The 24,133-nt window shown below is 38.1% G+C and overlaps 1 protein-coding gene across 1 annotated transcript in view; it reads right to left on the reverse strand.

Moving 5' to 3' along the window:
• Positions 1–24,133, reverse strand: part of Galntl6 (polypeptide N-acetylgalactosaminyltransferase like 6) — a 1,096,110-nt gene that overhangs the window by 594,339 nt on the left and 477,638 nt on the right. The window contains exon 5 of the mRNA XM_036209517.1: positions 5,362–5,528. Within this exon, the coding sequence (XP_036065410.1) occupies positions 5,362–5,528 (167 nt within the window). The remainder of the gene's footprint in view (positions 1–5,361; positions 5,529–24,133) is intronic.

The following is a 24,133-nucleotide window of genomic DNA, read 5'->3' on the forward strand; positions in this document are numbered from 1 at the left end:
CATGTTATCACTGGGGTTACAGTTTTAAACCTGTGATTCATGGCAGTGATTCATACTTTAATTCATGTGAAATTGCTCTGATTGAAATTAAGTGTCTGTTTCATTTGAAGAAGACCTGAGATTTTTGTATTTCTACAAAGCTTCAAGATGATGGTGAAGCTGCTAGCCCATAGATCACATCTTTGGCAGCAACTGTCTAGTGCAGCAGGTCTTTCTTGTCAGATTTTCTTTGGACCACCAGTCCCAATATAATGACATGGAGATTTCTTATTACTTATGAAAGCTTGGCCTTAGTTTAGCCTTGTTCCCGAAAAGCACTTATAACTTAAACTAACTCATTTCTATTAATCCACATTCTGTCACATGGTTACCTCTTTTCCATTCTGTAAGTCTGACTCCCTCAAAAACCTACCTCTCTTCTTCCCACAGTTCCTATCTCTGCTCAGATGTTCCACCTATCCCACCTGCCTAGCTATTGGCCATTTAGCTCTTTATTCAACCAATCAGATGCCTTAGACAGGTCTGGCAAAACATAGACACATCTTTACAAACTGTAAATTGTAGCTGAAGTTTTCTCCGGTCCCTCCCAGAACCACAGCCACTAAGATCGAAACAAAAACACAGAGGCGTATATTAATTATGAACTATATGGCCTAATGGATCAGGCTTTTTACTAGCTAGGTCTTACATCTTAAATAAACTCATTTCTATAAATCTATACCTTGCCACGAGGATCTTGCTTCTTTATATCTTTATATCTTGCTTCTCATAGTGGCAGCTGGCAGAATCTTCTGACTCAACCTTCTTCTTCCCAGAACTTTCCTCTCTGCTTATTCCGCCTATACTATACTTCCTGCCTGGCTACTGGCCAATCAGCACTTAATTTATCAACCAAATCAGAGCAACACATTCCATTCATAGCATATGAGTGATATCCACAGCAGTAAACAAATATCCCACAATAGTCTAGAGGATCTGGGGAAATGTAAGTTGGATTTCTTCAAAATTACCATAATTGCCATCTTGTGAGGGTAGTTAAGGTCTCTTTCTTTTCCTCCCGTCTAGCACACAGAGAAGAAATATAAATATAAACTGTCTACCTGGGTTCACAATGAAGCTTGAAGCAAATAAGAGCAATAACGTGTGAGTGTGAATACACATAGCCGTGCTTTTGTGCATATTCCTAGATGCACAGCGAAACCTCTGCATGTATGTTATGTTGACAGAAATCTGTCTGTAGCCTTCCTGTGACTACTGCTACCTTGGACTTGTGCTTGTCTAAGCTTACAAAGTTTACAGAATTCTCAGGTTCATACACACCCAATCTCTAAGGATAAGCCCTAGCTTATTTCATACATTTCAACAGTTTCCATGGGGATACTGTTAAGGTGGCCTGGAATTTGGAGATAAGCTCAGGATTACTCCTACTTTAAAGCCCTCATGAAACCATGTTATAGGCCTCAAGTTAAGTTGTAAAGTATATTTCTATGAGCTTAGTTGGGGCAAAGCTATGCACTCACTCTATATGGGAAGGTGAGTATTAAATAGTAAAAACAAAGCAGAGGTTGTTTGATAATTTAGTTGCAGGCCTCAAACTTATCATTTTAGAGATGGTATGCTTATTTTTATGAGACTAAAACAATGGTTTTTCACCAATATTGCCTTGTGAAAAGTACCTAAACTGAGAACTCCTGGGTGGGATACTGACTTGAAAAAATAACTTTTGAGAACTAGGTCAATCCTACTTAGGCAGATTTTTGAGAAAACTGCATAGTAATAAAACAGAATTATTCATAACTACATGATATTTTAGTGTTTTCTTTATAACAGAGTTTGCCAATTACTGCACTACATACGTGTATTAGAAATAGGTATATCCAAGTGATATTATACATGAGCTGCTAATATAACTAAAATATTGCCATCCCTCATTTTTTGTCATATGTCACTATTCTGTTGGCTTTGGGCATCTAAAATATAGGGCAGGGAATTTTGATGAAGTCTTGTCAAACTTTTATTGCCTTTGGCTGAAGGACATTGCAGAACATCCATAAGACATTTGCTGGTAAGGAGTGAGGTTGCATACTAAAAGGAACTAGGACTGGAATGTATTACTGAAAAGAAAGTGTAAAAATGCAGAAATAATTTCCTCAAGGAAACTAACAGATTCACTAAGTCTTTATGGGCTTTAAATTGGTCTAGCTTACTTTTTATGAGTTTTTAAGAGTTCATTAAAAACTTTAAGCAATATAAGGATGTCATTTATGAAATTATAAAAAAAACTAATGCATGCTCTTTAAAATATAGATGTTTATATATCCTTATCAATATGCTATTAATCATAGCATTAATGGAATATCTATATAGATATATCAAGTTCATAAAAGGATAGAAGTAGCTCCTGTCTTAGAGACTCTAGAAGTAAGACCAGCCTTGAGATATTTTTACCTTATCATGGTAAAAATCATTTTTGGAAAATATTCTGTTAAACACACCTTTAAGTCCATTTGCATAACATTGTCAGACAGTGTGATCTCCAATTTCATTACATTCTTGGGATCTTATTTATTTAACATGTCTATAATGAGTTAGTAATCTCATATGGGTGATTCTGTCTAGATACTCCAAAAGATTCCAAAACTTATGAATCACTGTAATTAGTCATCACATGCATTCTGGAAACAGCTAGATGACAGATGAATAGAGATCTTGATAGACAAATATGAACTTTGTGGGGTTTATTTGATGAAATTCAAAATATTCTCAAAAAAGAATAGAGACCATTTTAGAGTTGTATGGGAGTATGCAGTACAAGCAAGTAGATGAAATCAATGTCTTATCTGTTAGTTCCATACTTCACCTAGTCCTTTGACCACTCAAGATTCATCTTCATCAAAACTTACATGAGGAGACATACCATTCTCTCCTTTTGATAAAAAAGGTGTGGCTCTTAAGAGTTACTAACTCAGTGTCATATAGTTAGAAGGAGTTAGTAGGATTACAATATAGGATTATAGTATACATATCAAATATGATTATCCAAAAGATATCATAATCCCAAATAAAAATATGGAAAAAGTATTTTCCTGTTTCATATAATTTCATAAGTGTAATACATAAGATTATAGAGGAATTTTAATCACATACTTCTTTCACCATTCAGTCTTGCATTTTATTACAAAATACAGCTTGCAGCTGGATTTTCTCCAATGGAGAGCTACTGGGTATCTCAGCCAGAGCCCAGGGCATTGCCCAGGAGTAGCTGGCAGGGACAAAATAGATTCTTTGTGTTTTGACGTGTGCTTTTTGTCTTGGTTTTTTGTTTTGTCTTATTATGTATGCGTGTTTGTTTGCTTTGGATTTTCACATTTTTAATTGCCTTTGCTGTTGTTTTTGAGACAAGAAGAGAGAGGAGACAGACAGAGAAAATAAAATTGGGTGGGTCAAAGTGGGGCAGATTTGTGTAAAGTTGAGAGGACTGGAAGGACTGTGATAAAAATAAATAGTCTAAGAATAAAATCAGTAATAAAATGAATAAAATATTTAAGTGAAAGCTTCACATAAGCATTTGATCATTTCCCTTTAAAAAATGTTAAATAACAAAGGGAAAGATCACCATTGCTGTCTTAACTGGCTGTTTTGTTTGTTGATGTCTACACCACTAGTCACACTAATGGAAGAAAAACAGCTGCTATAAAGTAGCTATTGCGCTGAAGACAAGAGTAATTTGGAGGTAAGAAATTTAGGTACCATTGATCCTCTTCATCTATAGAATTTCAGTGGAAATGTGTCTGGATATGTTGTGCAAACTATGCTCAAAAGCACATTATTTTACTGTCATGCATTCCCACTGTAGTACCACAGGGTAAAGATTCTGTCATAATAAACAGTTTAACGGGACAAAGTTAATTATGCAGAAAATTACCCACACATATCCTGTCTAATATCATCTGCCACCAGCCAAACCTAAAGACCATTTGCTTGGTGATCTGCAACCTTGGATTTTATTGTACTTTTTACTTTTTATAAACAAAGTTTTACATGTATTTAAATGCTTAAGTTTATCTGAGATAAATGAAGCTCCTTTGAAAATTTTAACCTCAATTATAATAAAAATAAAATAATGGGCTATTTAATTTTTGGAGATATCTGACTTGCAGTTTTATACATTGGATTTTATTCTGAGATAGTATCAAATACATACTAAGCAACAGAATGGAGAAACCTCTGTAGAATCAAACAGAAATTACCAAGGTAGCCACTAGACACACTAGAAAAGAAGAATATTGATTTTGTTCACTTTTGACATATAAAATCCACAACCTACTTATCTTTGGCAATTCTCCCATCAGTATTTCAAGTCAATCCTCCTCAATATAGCACACTAAACTTCCTTCTATATAACTTTTAGATGCTGTGAAAAACATCAAGCTTTGTTGCTGCTGCAATTTCCAGAACACAACTTCAGCCTTATGATTTCAAGACGAATTTTCTGCTGTGATGAAATAATAATATTGGCCCCAATAATCTATTGCCACTCTTACTTGCAGATGTCATGGTAATTAAAGCACCTTTATGCAGTACACTATACTATGGAAATATATTCACAAATACATGAATATCTTTGAACCTCTTCCTCATCTATTGATGGACACTGAGATGCACTTTCCTATCTCTACGTTGTTAATTTCTTATTTCAACCAAATATAATTTAAGAATTCCAACTCTCAGCAAACATTTTATAACTTCACCCTTCCCTTATGAGGCAAATTTGTGTTTTACCTGGATGGTAATCATTAATATTGTGTTAGGTTTTCTTTCATACTGCTCTAGCAATTGCTTCTGTGATGCTCAGACACTATTAAAAAACAAAACAAAACTGAAACCACCAGTAAAAATTTATATTTGTGTCCCTTGTAACTTGAAGTATTTGTGAAGTCACATTAGCATACCATCAAGGATGTATCAGGCTCGTAAACAACAAGGCACAATACTATTCAGAAATAGAAACACACTTTGGAGACTTACTTGAATAACTTTCTATTGACATGTGCCTACAACAACATAGTTTCCAGGTTTATCATGCTTGGAAATAGAGCTTGAGGCAATTTCCCAAGTACTGTCTGATTTTCAGTAGAATGCAATGTAAATTTCTTATTGACAACAACATCTCCCATGCTCGTAGCTTCTCATTATGTTCCTTTTGCAATTGGGCAACTTTTTTTTTCTTCAGTCACAACACAAGTAAAACTTCTTGATCATCTTTCCAAAGGGATTAAAAAGAAGCCATCTCACTATCTTTCTGTTGTCACAATTATGTGCAATTACCGCCTCAGACAAAATGTCACTAGTGCAGCTTACCTCTATCGCTGAAGTCATCGACTAGAATGATTTCTGCTATCAGACTCTCTGGGGTTCGGTTAATCACACTGTGTATGGTCCGCAGGAGTGAGGTCCAGCCTTCATTGTGAAATGGGATAATGATGCTGGTGTTTGGCAGCCTTTCAAGGTACATTTTGTGCTTACAGCTGGGGAAAACAAGGGGGAGAAAAGATGTCCAATGAAAAAACTATTAACACAGATCACACTGTAGTATATTCCTTATGTTATAGATAATGATGCATTCATGGATTCATCAGATATCTTCCATCCAGGGATTGTGAATATAGTCATAACAGATATTCTCTTCATTCCTGAATCTTTATTTACTCATTTCTCATTCTCACTTATTTTGTACTTGGGTGGCTCAAATATTTCAAGATGTTGAGATATGGTGGTCCTGATAAAATTGATAGGTCTTGTGTTTATGTAAGTGTGTGCATGCATGTGACTTTGTGTGTGTGTTGTACGTCTATGTGCATGTTTGTATAATAGTGTGCTTTTCTGTCTCCACTTTCTTTTCTTTTCTTTTTCTTTCTTTTTTTGTGAAGGGGTCTCTAACTGAATATGGCCAGTAAATCCCTGATCCACTTTTCTCCAGAACTAAGGTTACTGGAAGGTACTACTGTGCCCAACTATTTATGGAGGTAGTGAGGATCTGAACTCAGGCCTGTCTTTATGTGTGTGTAGTAAGGACTTTATCCATGGAGCCATTATCACGTCATCATACTTTTATTTAATAAAGATAAATATAAATAATAACTATTTCAAATAACTTCCGTGGAAGATATGATTACGTTTTAAATGGGATTCGTGAATAGTTTTTGCAAACTAACTCCTTAATAATTCTGTTGAATTATTTAGTTTTGACTGTGGCGTGTTTCATTAGCTTGATGGTATTTATGACATGTTAGGAGAAGAAACTCCATAGCTTAAATAAAAATTTAACTCTAAATGACCATTTACTTCTTATGAGCCACATAGATTTAGTATCCAAATAAAGACAATATTACACTCCTCATGAAAACTTTCAAAAGAAATCTTAAAGGTGTGTTTTCATTGCAACATACTCTGAGAAAGGAATAATTTACCTTGTATCATTACATAAACTACTAATTATAAAACCTATTATGTTCAAAAATATTTACCTACTAAGTAGATTTGGATGTTTTTTTAAAAGAATGGAAAAAATTGTGAAACCCATGTAAATTATAGTCAGACGTAACATTGAAATATTGTAAAAATGTGAAATTTGCCAGGTGGTGGTTATGCATGTTTTAATCCCAGAACTCAGGAGGCAGAGGCAGGAAGATCTCTGTGAGTTCAAGGCCAGCCTGGTCTACAGAACGAGATCCAGGAAAGGCACCAAAGCTACACAGAGAAACCCTGTCTAGAAAAAAAAAATGTGAAATTTATTGTAGGGTCACTTAAAAGATAAAGAAGAAGTGTATCAGCAATTTCTAATGGAGCCCAGTGAGGCACATGACTTTGCATGCAATAGACAGGTTTGAAAGGAGAGCCAGTGCAATTCCATACACATCATAGTTGTGATTTCTGAATGCAGCCAAAGGTTCAAGATAATTGTGCTTCTATACATCCACAATCAATACCCAAAGTAATTGACTTCACTACATGAACTGTCACACTCTCCAGTCTTGTTGGAAAGCAAATGGCAGTTATGAGAAAATAAAGGATTTTTTCAAGCACAAAGACAACATTTTTTTCATACCAACTGCTTATGAACTAAGCAAAGACTATTATTCATGTAGCATTCTCTAAACAACATGCCCATGATGCTAAAATGAATGTCAATAGTCTTCCAAAATCAAATAAAAACACAAAAACAGAAACAGAACTATGTAAGACTAACCTAATGCCATATAAACTTTCTCTTTTAGAAGTGTTAAACCCACAGAAACTGCTGACTAGAGCTCCTGGAACCCCTCAGACTTGGTACAGACAGCTGGGGACAAAAATAGACCCTCTGCCTGTGGATGACAGTTGTTTGGCTTGTGTAGATATAAGCATCTTGTTAAATAAGAAACACAGAGCCAATTGCAGAGTTAAAAGCTAAGAGGTCAGAGCAATAGCTGAGAGCTGAAAACCTTACGCTTCACTGCTTCTGTTGTCTTTCCTCTCTGCCAGAGACTTACTTCCTGTGTTTTTCTCTTTTTTATAGACTTTCTGTTCTACCTTCTCATTGATTGTAAAACCAACCACATGACGTCCTCGTCACTGCCTGTCTGTACAGACCTCCAGGTCTTCTATGGTTGGTATTGAGATTAAAGGCGTGTGTCTCCATGCTGGCTATATCCTTGAACACACAGAGATCTGCTGAGCTCTGCCTCCCAAGTGCTGGGATTAAAGGCATGCACCACCACTGCCCAGCTTCTGCTATGGCTTGCTCTAACCCCAAGGCAATTTTATTAACATACAAATAAAATCACATTTCAGTACAAATAAAATATCACCATAGGCTTAGTCTGTTTGTGGGGCCCCTGGCACTGGGACTAGGATCTATCCCTGATGCATGAGTTGGCTTTTTGGAGACCATTCCCTAAGGTGGGATGCCTTGCTCATACTTAATGCCAGGGCAGGGCAGGGAGGCTTGGTCCTACCTCAACCTGATATGTCAGGCTTTGCAGACTCCCCATGGGAGGCCTTACCATTTCTGGGGAGTGGATGGAGGGTGGGGTAAGAGGATGTTGGGGGAGCTAGAGGAGAGGAGGGAGGGAAGACTGTGGTTGGTATGTAAAATAAAATATATACACACATGTTTATATATATATATACATATGTATATATTCTTTAATAGTTTCATACATGTACATAGTATATTTTGATCATGTTCACCCCCATTACCCTTATTTTTTTCTTTTTTAAAATTTATTATATTTGTGTTTTAATTTTACACATCAGCCAGGGTTCCCCTGTCCTCCTCCCTCCTGCCCCCACGCCCACCTTCCCCCAGCCCCTCCCCTCCATTCCCATCTCCTCCAGGGCCAAGACTCCCCTGGGGATTCATTTAAACCTGGTGAATTCAGTACAGGTAGGTCCAGTCCCCTCCTTCTAGGCTGAGCAAAGTGTCCCTGTGTAAACCCAAGGTTCCAAACAGCCAGCTCATGCACTAAGGACAGGTCCAGGTCCCACAGCCTCAGTGCCTCCCAAACAGTACAAGCTATTCAATTGTCTCACTTATCCAGAGGGCCTGATCCAGCTGGGGCCTCCACAGCCCCTGGCTCATAATTCATGTGCTTCCATTCGTTTGGCTATTTGTCCCTGTGCTCTTCCAATCTTGGTCTCAACCATTCACACTCTTACAGTCCCTCCTCTTTCTCAACAATTGGACTCCTGGAGCTCTACCTGGGGCCTGGCCAAGGATCTCTGCATCCACTTCCATCAGTTATTGGATGAGAGTTCCAGCATGACCGTTAGGGTGCTTGGCCATCTGATCACCAGACTAGATCAGATCAGGCTTTCTCTCGACCATTGCCAGCAGTCTACAGTAGATGTATCATTGTGGATTTCTGGGGACCTCTCTAGAACTCTGCTTTTGAACAGGAAGAAGCAAAGTCTCCCAGGAGGAACAGACGCCAGGAAATTATTAAATTGAGAGCTGAAATCAATAAAATAGAAATAAAGAGAACAATACAAAGGATTAATGAACAAAGAGTTGGTTCTTTGAGAAGATCAACCAGATAGACAAGCCCTTATCCAAACTAATCAAAAGACACAGAGAGAGCTTCCAAATTAACAAAATCAGAAATGAAAAGGGGGACATAACAACATACAATGAGGAAATCCAGAGAATCATCAGGTCACACATCAAAGCTTCTACTCCACAAAACTGGAAAATCTAAAAGAAATGGATAATTTTCTGGATAGGTACCACATACCTAAGTTAAATCAAGATGAGATAAACCATTTAAATAGTCCAATAACCACTAAGGAAATAGAATCAGTCATCAGAAGTCTCCCAACCTAAAAAAAGCCCAGGACCAGATGGTTTCAGTGCAGAATTCTACCAGATTTCAAAGAAGACAATACCAATACTCTTTAAATTGTTCCATACAATAGAAGCAGAAGGAATATTACCAAACTCCTTCTATGAGGCTATAATTACCCTGATTTCTAAACCAAACAAAGATGCAACAAAGAAAGAGAACTACAGACTGATCTCCCTCATGAACATTGATGCAAAAATCCTCAATAAAATAATGGCAAACAGACTCCAAGAACACATCAAAACAATTATCCACCATGATCAAGCAGGCTTCATCCCAAGGATGCAAGGGTGGTTCAACATATGAAAGTCCGTAAATGTAATACAACATATAAACAAACTCAAAGAAAAAAACCACATGATCATCTCACTAGACTCAGAAAAGGCATTTGACAAAATCCAACACCCCTTCATGATAAAAAAAAATTTAGAAAGGAAATGTTTTCAACAATTTCAGTCATTATAAACTCAAATTATTTTTACACATGAAAAGTGAAAGTTCACTTTCTATTTATTCATTTAATGGTTTACCAAGGGTTTGATATCAGCCAGAGTCCAAATTGGAAAATGTCTTAGTTTAGAGTTACCATTGCTGTGGTGAAACACCATTACCAAAAACACCCAAAAGCAGAAAGGATTTATTTTGTTCACACTCCTATATAATAGTTCATCTTTAAAAGCAGTGAAAGATGGGGCTCAAGAGGCTAGGAATCTAGGGGCAGGAGCTGATGCAGAGATCATGGATGGGTGCTGCCTACTGGCTTGCTCCCTCTGCCTAGTTTAATCTGCTTTCTTACAAAACCTAGGACCACCTTCCCAGGGATGATGTCACTCACTAAGGGGTAGGCTGGTCTCTACCACTAATCACTACTTAAGAAAATGCCCCACAGTCCAATTTTATGGAAATATTTTCTTAATTGAGGTCCCCTTCTATCAGATGACTAATTTGTGTCAAATTGACATAAAATTTCCAGCACGATTGACTCTTGTCAATTTGACACACAAACACCTCACTGTAAAAGCCACAACCTTTCCTTTCTTGTTCATCCCCATGATCACATATTAATATAAACATCACCGTATCAAACATTTTACAAACTTCAAAAAGACCCATGATCTTACAAAATCACTTTAAAAGTTCAGCCCTTTTAAAGATCCCAAAGCCTCTTTTAACATCCAGAGTCTCTTTTTGAAACCAAACGTCTCTCCGCTGTATAGTTCTAGTAAATAAAAAATAAGTTTAATACTTTCTTATTTCAAGAAGGAAGAACTAGGGCACAGTCATAATCAGATCAAAGTGAAATCACACTTAACATCCAGTCTCAGTTATTCACTTAAGATCTTCCGGGATCCTCAGAGGGTCTTGGTTCATTTCCAAGGCTCCATCCTCTTTTGCAGTGAGCACAGCTTGTCTTCTGGGATTAGCAGTCTCCAGTGCACTGCTGCCGCTGTTCTGGGTGGTCATCCAATGCTACTGGCATTTCCAGAATGCTGGGGTCTCATGCTGAAACTGGACTGCACTTACACCTATAGCCTCTCTTGGGCTCTCTTCATGATGCCAAACCTCAAATGCTCTGCATGACCCATTTAATCCTGTGTCTTCAACTGTTACCGAGGCTGTACCTTCACCAGTGGCCTCTCCTGGCCTCCCACAGGGGCAAAACTCAGCTGCCCCCTCCATAGTTCCTTCATGTCTTCAAAGTCACCACCACCTGGTGTGACTCTTTTTTTTTTTTTTTAACCAAACATAATATTTATTTTCTGATTCTGGACATGAGATCAACTATATGCTTTGCAAAAATGGAGATAAGTTTCAATAAGCTTAATGAATTTATGATAAACTCACAAAATATTTAACATTTTACCATAGAGACAATATTATGTATTATCGTTTTTCTGTTTCCAAAATAAAAATACAATTAAAAGATCTCAATCTTACAAACTAATAAAGTAAATATACCAAATAGTCCCTCTTTTCCTTAGGGTCATATTTTTGTTTTAATTGAATGAATAATTATTATTTAAAAAATAAATGAGTATTTAAAAAATCTTCAGTGAATTTACAGGATTCTATTTATCGCAGTTTCAGACAAGAAAACTGCCACAGAGCCTATTTAAAACCAATCCAGATCACTGTATCAACTGGTCAACTAAAACCTTTTCATTGATTTACATCTGATTTCTGTAATTCAGTTAGTAAGTCAGCTTGCAATACCATTGCAATGACTATAAACTTAGAAACAACTTATCAAATTAACCTCTGATGGTAAGTTGATGAAATCAATAAGGTTCCACATATGCATTAACAAAGATGACAGAATAATAATGCATGGTGTACACATATCAGAATATGTCTCATAAGCAATGCTAACCTCTCAGAAACTTTAGCATCCTAAATAAGTTGATGTTCAGAATATGACATAATTAGAGCTCATATTTTATACCACTGCAAGTTATACTCCTGTATGTATTTATATTAATACAAATTTACTTATTATTTTAGAAAGTTCAAGGAATTTACAAGGATAATGCAAAAGTATAAAAGTACTCTTCTTCCTACCGATGTAACTTTCTAAATAGATATAATTAACAATAGCAAGTAGAATTGTATTTTTCTATATAAATGTAGTATGCTTCTTTTTTTCTCTGTGTGATATCCATTTTTTCTTTTTTTATTATTGTTATATTTGTGTTTTAATTTTACACATAAGCCATGGATTCCTCTGTCCTCCCCCCTCCCGCCTCCACCCCCACATTCCCCCCATCTCCTCCCCTCCATTCCCATCTCCTCCAGGGCCAAGACACCCCTGGGGATTCATTTAAACTTGGTGGATTCAGTACAGGTAGGTCCAGTCCCCTCCTTCTAGGCTGAGCAAAGTGTCCCTGTGTAAGCCCAAGGTTCCAAACAGCCAGCTCATGCACTAAGGACAGGTCCAGGTCCCACAGCCTCAGTGCCTCCCAAACAGTTCAAGCTATTCAATTGTCTCACTTATCGAGAGGGCCTGATCCAGCTGGGGGCTCCACAGCCCCTGGCTCATAATTCATGTGCTTCCATTCGTTTGGCTATTTGTCCCTGTGCTCTTCCAATCTTGGTCTCAACCATTCACACTCTTACAGTCCCTCCTCTTTCTTGACAATTGGACTACTGGAGCTCCACCTGGGGCCTGGCCGAGGATCTCTGCATCCACTTCCATCAGTTATTGGATGAGAGTTCCAGCATGACCGTTAGGGTGTTTGGCCATCTGATATCCAGACTAGATCAGATCAGGCTTTCTCTCGACCATTGCTAGTAGTCTACAGAGGATGTATCATTGTGGATTTCTGGGGACCTCTCCAGTACTCTGCCTATTCCTGTTTTCATGTGGTCTTCATTTATCGTGGTCTGTTAGTCCTTGTTCTCCCTTTCTTTTCTTGATCCAGCTGGGATCTCCTGCTCCCCTAAGCTTTCTTTCCCTCAAACCTTGCCCTTCATTACTCCCACTGTCCTCCAGGTTTTTCTTGTAGATCTCATCTATTTCTCTGTCATTGGGTGACCCCTGTGTCTTTCCTAGGGTCCCGTTTTCTAGGTATTCTAGGTAGCCTCCCTGGAGTTGTGTAGCAGTCTAGTCATCTTTGTTTTATATCTAGTATCCTCCTATGAGTGAATACATACCATGTTTGTCTTTCTGAGTCTGGGTTACCTTACTCAGGATGATTTTTTCTAGATCTATCCATTTGCCTGGAAACCTCATGATGTCATTGTTTTTCTCTGTTGAGTAGTACTCCATCGTGTATATGTACCATATTTTCTTTATCCATTCTTTAGTTTAAGGGCATCTAGGTTGTTTCCACGTTCTGGCTATTACAAACAATGCTGATATGAACATAGCTGAGCAAATGCCCTTGTGGTATGATTGAGCATTCCTTGGGTATATGCCCAAGAGTGCTACAGCTGGGTCTTGGGGGAGATGGATTCCCAATTTTCTAAGGAAGCGCCATATTGATTTCCAAAGTGGCTGTACAAGCTTGCATTCCCACCAACAGTGGAGGAGAGTTCCCCTTGCTCCACATCCTCTCCAGCATAAGCTGTCTTCTGTGTTTTTGATCTTAGCCATTCTGACAGGTGTAAGGTGGTATCTCAGAGTCGTTTTGATTTGCATTTCTTGGATAATTAGGGATGTTGAGCAATTCCTTAAATGTCTTTCAGCCATTTGAACTTCCTCTGTTGAGAATTCTCTGTTTAGTTCTATAGCCCATTTCTTAATTGGACTGTTGGGCATTTTGATATCTAATTTCTTGAGTTCTTTATATATTCCAGATATCAGCCCTCTGTCAGATGTGGGGTTGGTGAAGACCTTTTCCCATTCTGTAGGCTGTTGCTTTGTCTTGTTGACCATGTCCTTTGCTCTACAAAAGCTTCCTAGTTTCAACAGGTCCCATTGATTGATTGTTTGTCTCAGTGTCTGTGCTACTGGTGTTATATTTAGAAAGTGATCTCCGGTGCCAATGCATTCAAGAGTACTTCCTACTTTCTCTTCTATCAGGTTCAGAGTAACTGGATGTATTTATTTACATTGCCAAATTCAGCTGCTGCAGTAAGGTCCTACCTTCGCCACCTCTGCAGCATAGCTTCTGTCTGCTGACTCTTCAGAAACACTTCTAAGGAGATTTCACCTCAGGGATGTTGCTGATCTCATTTAAAGCACTGCTAATTTCTCAGCTCCAGGTAACCAGCTTCAATTGTCCCAGGAAAGCAATGGTTTCATTTTGGTGGCTCTGCTCTCTTATTTATCACGGCTGGTTCTTCAGCCCCAGATGGCCAGGACCTCAGAATTTTAATTCAAAATAGCAAATGTACAACAGCTCTGAGAGTCACCAAGTCGTTCTCACTTCCTTCTGGAACGGCACAAGCCAGCCCACGAGCATTTGTACTCCTCCCGATGCGTTTAGAAGTTCCGACAGAACAGTTTACCAATCTTCGAACATGCAATAGCTTTTCTTGCCCAAAGTTCCAGAGTCTTTCTACAATCTTCCTCAAAACAACATGGCCAGGCCTGTCACAGCAGTGCCCCACTCTCGATACAATTTCTGTCTTAGTTTAGGGTTACCTAAAACACCATGGCCAAAAGCAACTTGAGCAGGAAAGGGTTTATTTCACTCAAGCTCCCATATAACAGGTCATCATCAAAAGCAGTCAGGACAGGAACTCAAGCAGTGCAGGCACCTGAAGGCAGGAGCTAATGTATAGGTCAGGGAGGAATGCTTCATACTGGCTTGTTCCTCATGGCTTGCTTGCTTGCTTTCCTTTCTTTTTTTTTTTCATTTTTTTTATTAAGAAATTTTCTATTCACTTTACATAACAACCACATATTTTATATAAGCCAGGACCACTAGCAGGGGAGGCACCACCTGTAATGGGCTAGGCCCTCCCTCATCAAATACTCTACAAGACATCCCTACAGCCCAGACTTAAAGAGGAATTTCCTTAACTGACATTTCGTTCTCTTGAATGACTTTAGCTTGTGTCAGGTTGACATAAAAATATCCAGCACAGAAAACAATGAGTAAAATGCAGTAACTCTAGGACACTCACAATAACATGAGAAATGCAGAATGAGAAACCATGTCATGTTGGCAATAGAATGTATAGTGTAGATGTTTAATTACATACTGTAGGCTCTTGAAGCAATTTGGAGTGTCTTCTCAAATTACATACATTCTACCTTGGTTTTTCTATTTCTGAGATAAAGCATAGACTAAAAGCAACTTAGAGGAGGAAAAGGCTTGTTTGCCTTATGCAAGCCATCTCCATGGTAACCAAGGCAGGAACTCAAGTCATGATCCTAGTGGCAGGAAATAAGGTGGGGGCCATGGAGAAAAGTTTCTTACTGGCTTACTTTATGTGGTTTACTTCCTTTGCTTTCTTATGCAACCTGGATAATCTTATACAACCTAAGATCATCCACCTGCTCAGAGTTGTATAGTTGTAAGTTTCTCTGGTCCCATCTGGCCCCATGGTCCTGCAGCCACTTATAAAATAATCATTCAGAGGTTTAATATTAGTTACAAACTATATGGCCTATGGCTCAGGCTTCTTGTGAGCTAACTCATATAACTTAACCCATTACTATAATCTATATATTGCCATGTGTTCTGTGGCTTTACCTGTGTCTCATTACATGTTGCTCCTTGGATGGCAGATTGGCATCCTTTCCCACTCCCTTTTTCTTTTCTCATTATATTTCTTGGATTTTCCCACCTGGCTCCATCCTGCCCTGCCATAGGCCAATGCAGCTTTATTTATTATCCAGTTGGAGCAACACATTCACAGCCTACAGAAAGACATCCCACAGCAGGAGTGGTACTATCCATACTATGTGAGCCCTTTCACATCAATCATTAATGACTTTCATACAACCTAGGATCATCAACTTGCCCAGGAGTGGTACACTCCACAGTGTGTGATCCTTTCCATATCAACCATTAATCCCTTTCATACAACCTAGGATAATCCATCTGCCCAGGGGTGGTACTGCCCACAATGTATGAGCCCTTTGATATCAACCATTAATCACTTATACAACCCAGGATCACCCACCTGCCCAGGAGTGGCACTGTCCACAGTGGGCTAAGCCCTTCCATATCAATCATTAATCAAGAAAAATGTGACATATACATGCCAAAATGCCAATCTGAGGGAAGCAATTCCTCATCTGACTTTCCCTCTTAATTTCTGTTAATTAGAAAAAAACTAACCAGCAAAATTAAAAGTCGAAGATGGTCTATAGAAGGTAGGTTCAAGGTATATTTCAAATAGAACTGTTGTGATTTTGTAATTGGGAGACACAGACAGGAGAACTCTCTTGTGTTTTGAACATAGCAACTGATTTAATGACCAAGGGAATGGTGCAGGCACAAGGTTTCATCTTCACATTTAAGCATCTTATGATTGAAGATAAAGCTAGTTAAGTTCAGCTTGGATGGTGAGGTATCAAAATGTCATGTAATCAGAGAGCAACATTCATCTGTATCTATTACAAAACTACCTGTCATCTATCAGTCACCTATTGGCCACCTGTCTAATCAGGCCACACACACACACACACACACACACACACACACACACACACACACACCTCTACATCTGTGTGTACTTTAAGATAAGGATCTGTTTTTGTAGGGTCTGGAGATGTAGGGCAGTGGTAGACTGCTTGCTCAGCATGTGTGAGACCTTTGGTTCAAACTCAAGTTCCTGTGGAAAACACAATTATGGCAAAGATCTATTGCTGGAGGATCTTAAATGATGGCAGTATACCTGAAATAAGTCCTTAGCACTCACTTTCTCAATATAAGCCATGTGACCCACTATAAAGCTCAATGATGGACCACACATGTCCACACACATCTCTACGTTGGGGAGACAAGATATTCTGAGAAGAATGAACAACCTCTAGAACGTGAATCAACTATTGAAGAAATGGGAGTTGGAGAACAAGCAGTTTTCTGATGGGAAAACTCTAAAGCTCATTCTGTCTGGCAGAGTTTCACCCACAGAGCTGAGCCTCAGTTGTTTCCAGTGAAGAGAAGCTTGACCAGGCACTGGGTTTGATCCCTTCATGATCGCCATCTGTTCTCCAAGAGTTTCTATGGTTATTTGACAGAGAAGAACAGTTTAGCTTGAAAACTGTTGCTGTCATTTTCTTTTTGTCTCAGGTCTGTTTCTACAGTGAATTCAATCTTAATCCCAGACATACTGAATTTTTCTGTATTTAGGAGAGGCAGTCCTTGGAATATAAAACAATCAAAAATGTCAAACAACACTTCCTTTGTTGTACTATGGGGCTTTTATCTAAAGTCTACTATTTATCCCAGGTTGGTGTTCAGCCTTTAAATGCTGAGGTTTCAGGAATTTTTTTCTTTCAGCATCAATATATTCTCTGTTTCTTTCTGTCTCTGTCTACCTTCCTGCCGTATTTCTGTTTCTGTCTCTATCTCCCTGCTGGTCCATCTCTGTCTCTGCTCCCGCTCACTTTGCTTTCTCTCTCATACATGGTCTCAGGTAGCCTAAGTTGACATCAAAGTCACTATGTAGGCAAAGATGGCTTTTTGATTCTAATCTTCCTATCTCCATCTCCCTTGGTGCTTAGATTATAGCAATATAGTGCTTGGCTTTCTCTCATTTCTTTTCTAAACTGATGCTTTGATATGTGTGTGCCTAGGAAATGTAACTATAGGGTTCTACTAAATGCCTGTGTAGATATAAAGGAACTTATTCTAAATAATAGATTACAGGTATTTAAACTGTTTTCTTTCCATAAAACATTAGTAATTGACGTTTTTCAACTAAACTACATTACAAAGTCATTGCTAACTCATATCTGATGACTTTCTCTGCTATTGAGATCATAATTTATTAGTAAAATTAGATATGTAGAAAAGTATGTTTTGCCCATGTGCTGGCTAGTTATATGTTAACTTGACACAAACTAGAGCTATTTAGAAAGAAGGATTCTCATTTGATTAAATGCCCTCATAACAATGGTATATAGGCTAGTTGGTAGTACATTTTAATTAGCAATTGATGTGGCAGGGTCCAACCCGTTGTTAGTGGTGTCATCCCTGGAATAGTGACCCTGGGTGTCATGAGAAAATCCAGCTGAGCAAGTCACAAGGAGCAATACAGTGAACAGCATACCTCCCTGGCCTCTGCACCAGTCCCTGCCTCCAGGTGTCTGTTGTAACATCCCTCAGCAATAGAGAGTGACCAGAGAGCTGTAAACTGAAATACTTCCCTCCCCAAGTTCTTTATGATGTTTGATCACAGCCATAGGACCCTGATAAAAACAGAAATTTGTACTAGACTGTGGGGTATTGCTGTGACTGACCTGACTGTATATTTCTGGGAGAAATGTGGCAGCAGCAATTGGAACTCTGGGCCATAAAAGCCATTGAATGTTCAGAGCTTAGTGAGCTGTTGTGGGAACCAGCAAAGCAATCCTGAGAGCAATACAGAAGACAGAGGTCTGTCTGGCTTGTGAAGTCTCTGAGTGAAGCAAAGACAACTGGGGATATTTGTGTAATATTTTGAATTACTAATATTCAGTTCTGGTCAGGAGATAAATGACAAGAGAACAGAACCACTGAAGTGAAGCCTTTTACTTACTGGGACCATTGTTGCTGGTTAACTGGAGAAGAGAAATTAATGGTAGTTAAGAAAACATAAACACAAGTAACATACAGGCTAAGCAGGGTTTTTTAATGTATTTAGGAATATATGTGTAACAGCAATTAATGAAAAAAGAGGTCATGAATTTGTAAAAGAGTAGGGGGATGTGTAGGAGAGGTGGAAGGGGAGCAAAAGAAGAGGAAAAGGATATAATCATAGAACTGTCTCAAAAATAAAAGAAAAAATTAAGAAAAGAAGAAATCAATGGTGATTAAGAAGAGACACACAACACCGAGGCCAGTAAATCTGAGACCATTCCTCAGAGTTGGCACACAGAATCTGTGGCCCGTAGCAGGGCCCAGGGCGGGTCTCATGCTGGAGTCATGAGAACTTGGCAGTGTGTATGAGTCAGACAAGTGATACTGGATATGAAGGAATTGGGTAGTAATGTGCAGCAGCTGAGGCTTAGCACTAAGTGACAGGGTTGGAGTCCCTGAAAGGAGGATGTTGGTGAAAGAGTTCCCTCAGTTGTAGCAGAAGACATAGGACTGAAAAGGCCATGGAGAGTTTAGGCTTGGCATCATGTGGCAGAGTCAGAGACCCTTGAGGGAGCAGGAGAGGCTACTGGTGATGGCATAGCCTAGTTTACAGCGTAAGACACCAGAATTTTGGAAACTTGCATACCATAGGGTGACTGCCAAGGGCAGCAGCAGCCATGGAGTGGATCTGTGTGTGCTGTCACCAGCAGAGCACACCTCTAGGGCTCGGGAAATAGTGAGTGGGTTCCCAGATGTTAAGCACAGAACGTTTTATGTTGGTGAACTTTGACTTTACTTTGATTTCATTATAACTGCCCTGTTTTTTTTTTTTTTCCCTCTTGGAATAAGGAAGTACTTAACAGATTTTTCATTGGTGCTGTTTTTATAGGAACCCACAGTTTTCAGACTTCAAATATAGACACATTAGATATTTAGAGGGACTTGGTTTAGAAAGAGTCTTTAGATATTATAAAGAGAATGACCTCTTAAAGTTTTTGAATTTTTTAAAGTCTATGTGACTCTAAATGTTTTATATTGTGGTATTAATATTAACACACCACCTTGGGGACAAATGAGAAAGGAAAGATTCTAGTTAAAGAGTTATATGATTCTCTGATGGCTCATTTTATGCTGACTTGACATCACAAGCTAGAGTATTTGGGAAGAGGATTCTTAGTTGACCTCCCCGAGCAAGTGGTCCTGGATGCTATATGAAAGTAGTGTGAGCAAGCCATGAAGTGGTCACCAATAGAAACACTGTCTAAGAGGAACAACATCTATAGAACTCCCACCGTTTCCATAATGTGTTATGACACACTAAATTAGATACTCTATACAAAGCAATTAGTGCAGTACTGGTTCTGACCCTAGGTAAGGGTTTGTTAACAATATCTTTATTATTACAGACATGTTTACTATGTTAACTGTTTTTCTCTTATTTTCTGAATCCTCTACAGAGTAAGGAAGGGAAGTCAGAGAGAGATAGGGACAGAATAAAGGCAAGTGGGAGACATTCATGATAAAAAGACAAAACAAATCCAAAAGAGAATAAATTACAGTCTCTTCCCTTAAGGGTTCACAGACCAGTGGACAGACACCCAAGATGACTGGACTCAAATGAGACAAGTGACATACTCAACAGCACTCAGGCTACGAGAGCCTGGAGGAAGTGTGACTAAGTTTGTCTGAATGGATTAGGAAGCCTTCAGAGATGAACGCGCAGGTTGAAAACAGATCATATAATATCTTGAAAGAGATTCTAAGGAATTTGGACATTACCCTCCAGTCAATGTGAAGTATTTCAAATATTGTTAATCATGAGGAAGACAGGATCATGTTTATACATTCCTCTGGCTATAAGGCAGATGGTGCTTTGAAGACAGGAGAGACTAGACACAGGATTATGGATTATAATAGTTTGGGCAAGAAAAAAAAAAACACAATGAGGCTGTGAACCTGAATTTTCATTCTAAAGAGAGGCAGCCTCTTTGTAACAGTATTTAATCCGATGGGACTGTATTCAGTCATCTTAGTCATTTTAGCACTTATGCTGCTGGATACAAGATTGAACTCACTACTGAACAGGGAGATTGGGTCTGAGAAGTTGTGATATGGATGGCTGCTCTTCAGCATTGCTAGCAACCCAGCAGCATTTCTAGCTTTCCAAAGAATCTTATTCTGTCAAGTTGTCTGCTTGGGATGAGAATAGAAGTTTGTTAATTACAGAGCCAATGTGTAACCATGAAAATGTGTAACCATGAAATGGTGTTTAGGAGCTAGGTAAAAGAGAGGCAGGCTTAGGGTCAGAGGTAGAGCACATGTCTAGTATGTATACTCCCCTGAGATTATTCCCCAGATCTGTAAAAAAATGTAAATTAAAAAACTATTAAAACTAAATTAAGTAAAACAAATTTAGTTTATGCCTGTTTATAAACACAAGAAAATTGGAACAATTGAAAACATTTGTTGAGATAAATTTGCAGAAATGTGGGTAAAATATCTCTAATGATTTGATTTCATTTTAATGTATTGTTTTCAAAATGAAATTAAGAGCCAGGAATGGTTTAGGGATGCAGACATCTCTTAGTCGAACAACACTTATATAATTGGATAACATGTTTACTTTAAAATTTTTAAATGTGCCAAGAAGAGAAAAAGAGATTAAATTGTTTAAAATTTTAGTTGAGAAAAACAGAAAGTGTTGAAGACACTTCAAAAGCTGACAAAACTCCAAATTAGTATGCAAGTATTCTGCTAAGCCTTTCACAGCAATGCAAATAAATGTCGATGCTAAGTTTCTCACTCTCTTATGTTTTCCTAAAACAAAATACACAAATATTTTTTGATGGTTTTATATTGGCCTTTCAAAAGTAAGAGATTTTTAAGAGAATAATTGAAGTAACAGCATTGCTTACTTTAAAACACAATTAACAATCATTCCATTTATCTTTGGACTAACTTAGCCTTGTTTTATTGCTTTCACTGGAACAGCCATTAATTCCATTATAGGGAGGCATCAAAACAAAGCTTATTTACAAGTACATGAAATAACTGAGGATCCTAGTTCAAATACTCAGCATCCGTGGAAAATGTTGAGGATGGCAGTGGCTCCCCTTCTCAAAAAAGCATGGCAGAGAGTGATTGAAAACATACGATAGATATTTTTCTCTGGCTTATGCATGAACACCTACAGGTGCAAGTGTCCACAAATCCATGTGAGCACACACCCCACATGCATACACCATGCACCCAGTCTCACACATACACAAGTGTATGTGTGTTTACTTTTTAATTCCCATTTCAGCTTTTTGGTGTTTGTTGAAATAGAGTCTCAAACTGTAGCTCACATTTGCTCTGGAAAACAGTGTTCAGCTGAGGATGATCAAGTCCCCTAAGATTGTGAAGACAGACATTTTACCATCACGTAAGTATCCTTCTTATTACTATGGCTGTATATTTGTAGCTAGTTAGTTTTTGTAACAAAGCCAAAACTTCCTCACCACCCCCTACAAACTTAACCTCTGTGATAGCAGCCTTTCTGAAGAACGTTTATGTTTATGCAGAGTATGGCCTTAAGTTTTCTACTACATTCAACTGAATTAATCAAGGATAATATTGTACAAATCACCTCCATGTACCAGTGACTAGAATCAACACATTTAAATAATAAATACTATCTCCATCTTCTTTTGCCAATGTAAAACTCGCTTCCTGCAAGAGAGTATATGTTCATTGCAAAAAGTTAAACCATCTAACATTTTGAACACTGCCCATCATTGCTTCAGATATAAATAAAATCCGTGGATGACCTTCAAACTGGTAGTTAAATAGTCTGTCATAAAGTGACATGTTGTTTTCTACTTACAGATCATTAGTCATAACTAGTCACAGAACAGTAATGTATGGGATGGACAATCATACACAATTTGGTACAATATAATCAGAGCATTTTGGAAGATGACAGCAATACTCTTACCAGTTTTGCCTTTTGCCTGCTTTCAAAATAATAGCAGAAAATGAAGTTGCTTGTTCGATTATTCTTCATGTAAAAATATCAATTTCTTCACAGAGAAAATTCATATACTATTTAAGCCCCCTTATCTGTAGAAATAAATAACACAGGAAACTCTGAGTTCCAGGCTCTAAAAGATCACCTAGTCTAACCCTTCATTTAATCGGGGATTAGGAGCTGAATCTTTAAAGATCTGAATGTAGATTATCTTATAATTTAATTGGAAATTTTGAATGGAAGGAGTACTTTATACAAGGGTAAGGCATCGTCCCTCATCTGCAGAGTCTGTCATACTTAAAATTATTTATGGCTCTCATAGCAAGGTGGACGAAGTAAAGGATGAGAATCCATTCTGCATTATTTCAGAGTCTCTTTCACTTTTGAGAATCACTGGCCTTTTAAGGCATCTTATACAAATCACATCCATTAAATTATATAAATTTTGTCATCTTTTAAGGAATGATGGATAGCTACTTTATTTACAATATATATATATGTGTGTATATACACATATATATATTGTAATATATATATATATATATATATATATATATATATATATATACATTTATAAACTGAGAAAAGAAAAGAGATATTGTGTTAGTGAGCTTTCCATTGTTGTGACAAAACATCATGGCCATAAGCAAGTTGGGGAGAAAAGAGTTTATTTCAGCTTAGAGTTTATGGCCCATTATGAAAAGAAGTTGGGGCTGGAAATGGAACTGGTACTTGGAGGCAGGAACTCAAACAGATACCATGAATGAACACTGCTTACTGGCTTGTTTTTCATGTTTCCTCAATCGGCTTTTTTATACTACCCTGGACCACTTGCTCAGGGATGTAACTGCCTGCCCCTATGGCATCCCAAATTAATCATTAATCTAGAAAATGTCCCTCAGACTTTCCTACAGGTAATATAATGAAGGCATTTTCTCAATCAAATACCTTCATCCTATATGTGTCTATGTGTGTGTCTACTTGATAAAAAACAATCAGCACTTTCTATCACATTCAGTAATATGTATAGAAAACATTGGTCACAATAGAAAGGTGATAGTCTAGGGATGTGAGTTCAAGTCCTGTGTTATATTGCTCTTTCATTGTAGGAAATGATCTAATACAGTCTACTCAGAGACAGAAGTTTATTTTGGCATACAGTTTCAGAGGCTTAAGTTCCTGGTTGGATGGCTTTTTTTTGCTTTTAGGCCTGGAACAGCAAAGTGTGGTAAGATGGCTCTATTGTTTTTGAGCCTGTGATAGAACATCAATCATGTTGTGACTGTGGAATGGCAAAGACTCATGTTAAACATGTATAGTAGCTCACATGCAGAGGAGACTAAAGAAGGGATCCAGGGCTTCACTTTTGCCTACAAGGGCATGTCCTGAGTGACTTTCAGCCATCTACCAGGCTACATTTCTTAAAGGTTTAGCTACCACTCAACAGCACCACAATCTGGCTAGCCAGCTTTTGTAGCCTAGATCTTAGGTGATATTTCTCAAACTATTTCTGGCTGTGAGAGCCACTAACATTACACTACAATTAGCAAAAATAATAG

The sequence above is a fragment of the Onychomys torridus genome, chromosome 17, assembly GCF_903995425.1.
Source record: "Onychomys torridus chromosome 17, mOncTor1.1, whole genome shotgun sequence".
Classification (NCBI taxonomy): Eukaryota; Metazoa; Chordata; class Mammalia; order Rodentia; family Cricetidae; genus Onychomys; species Onychomys torridus.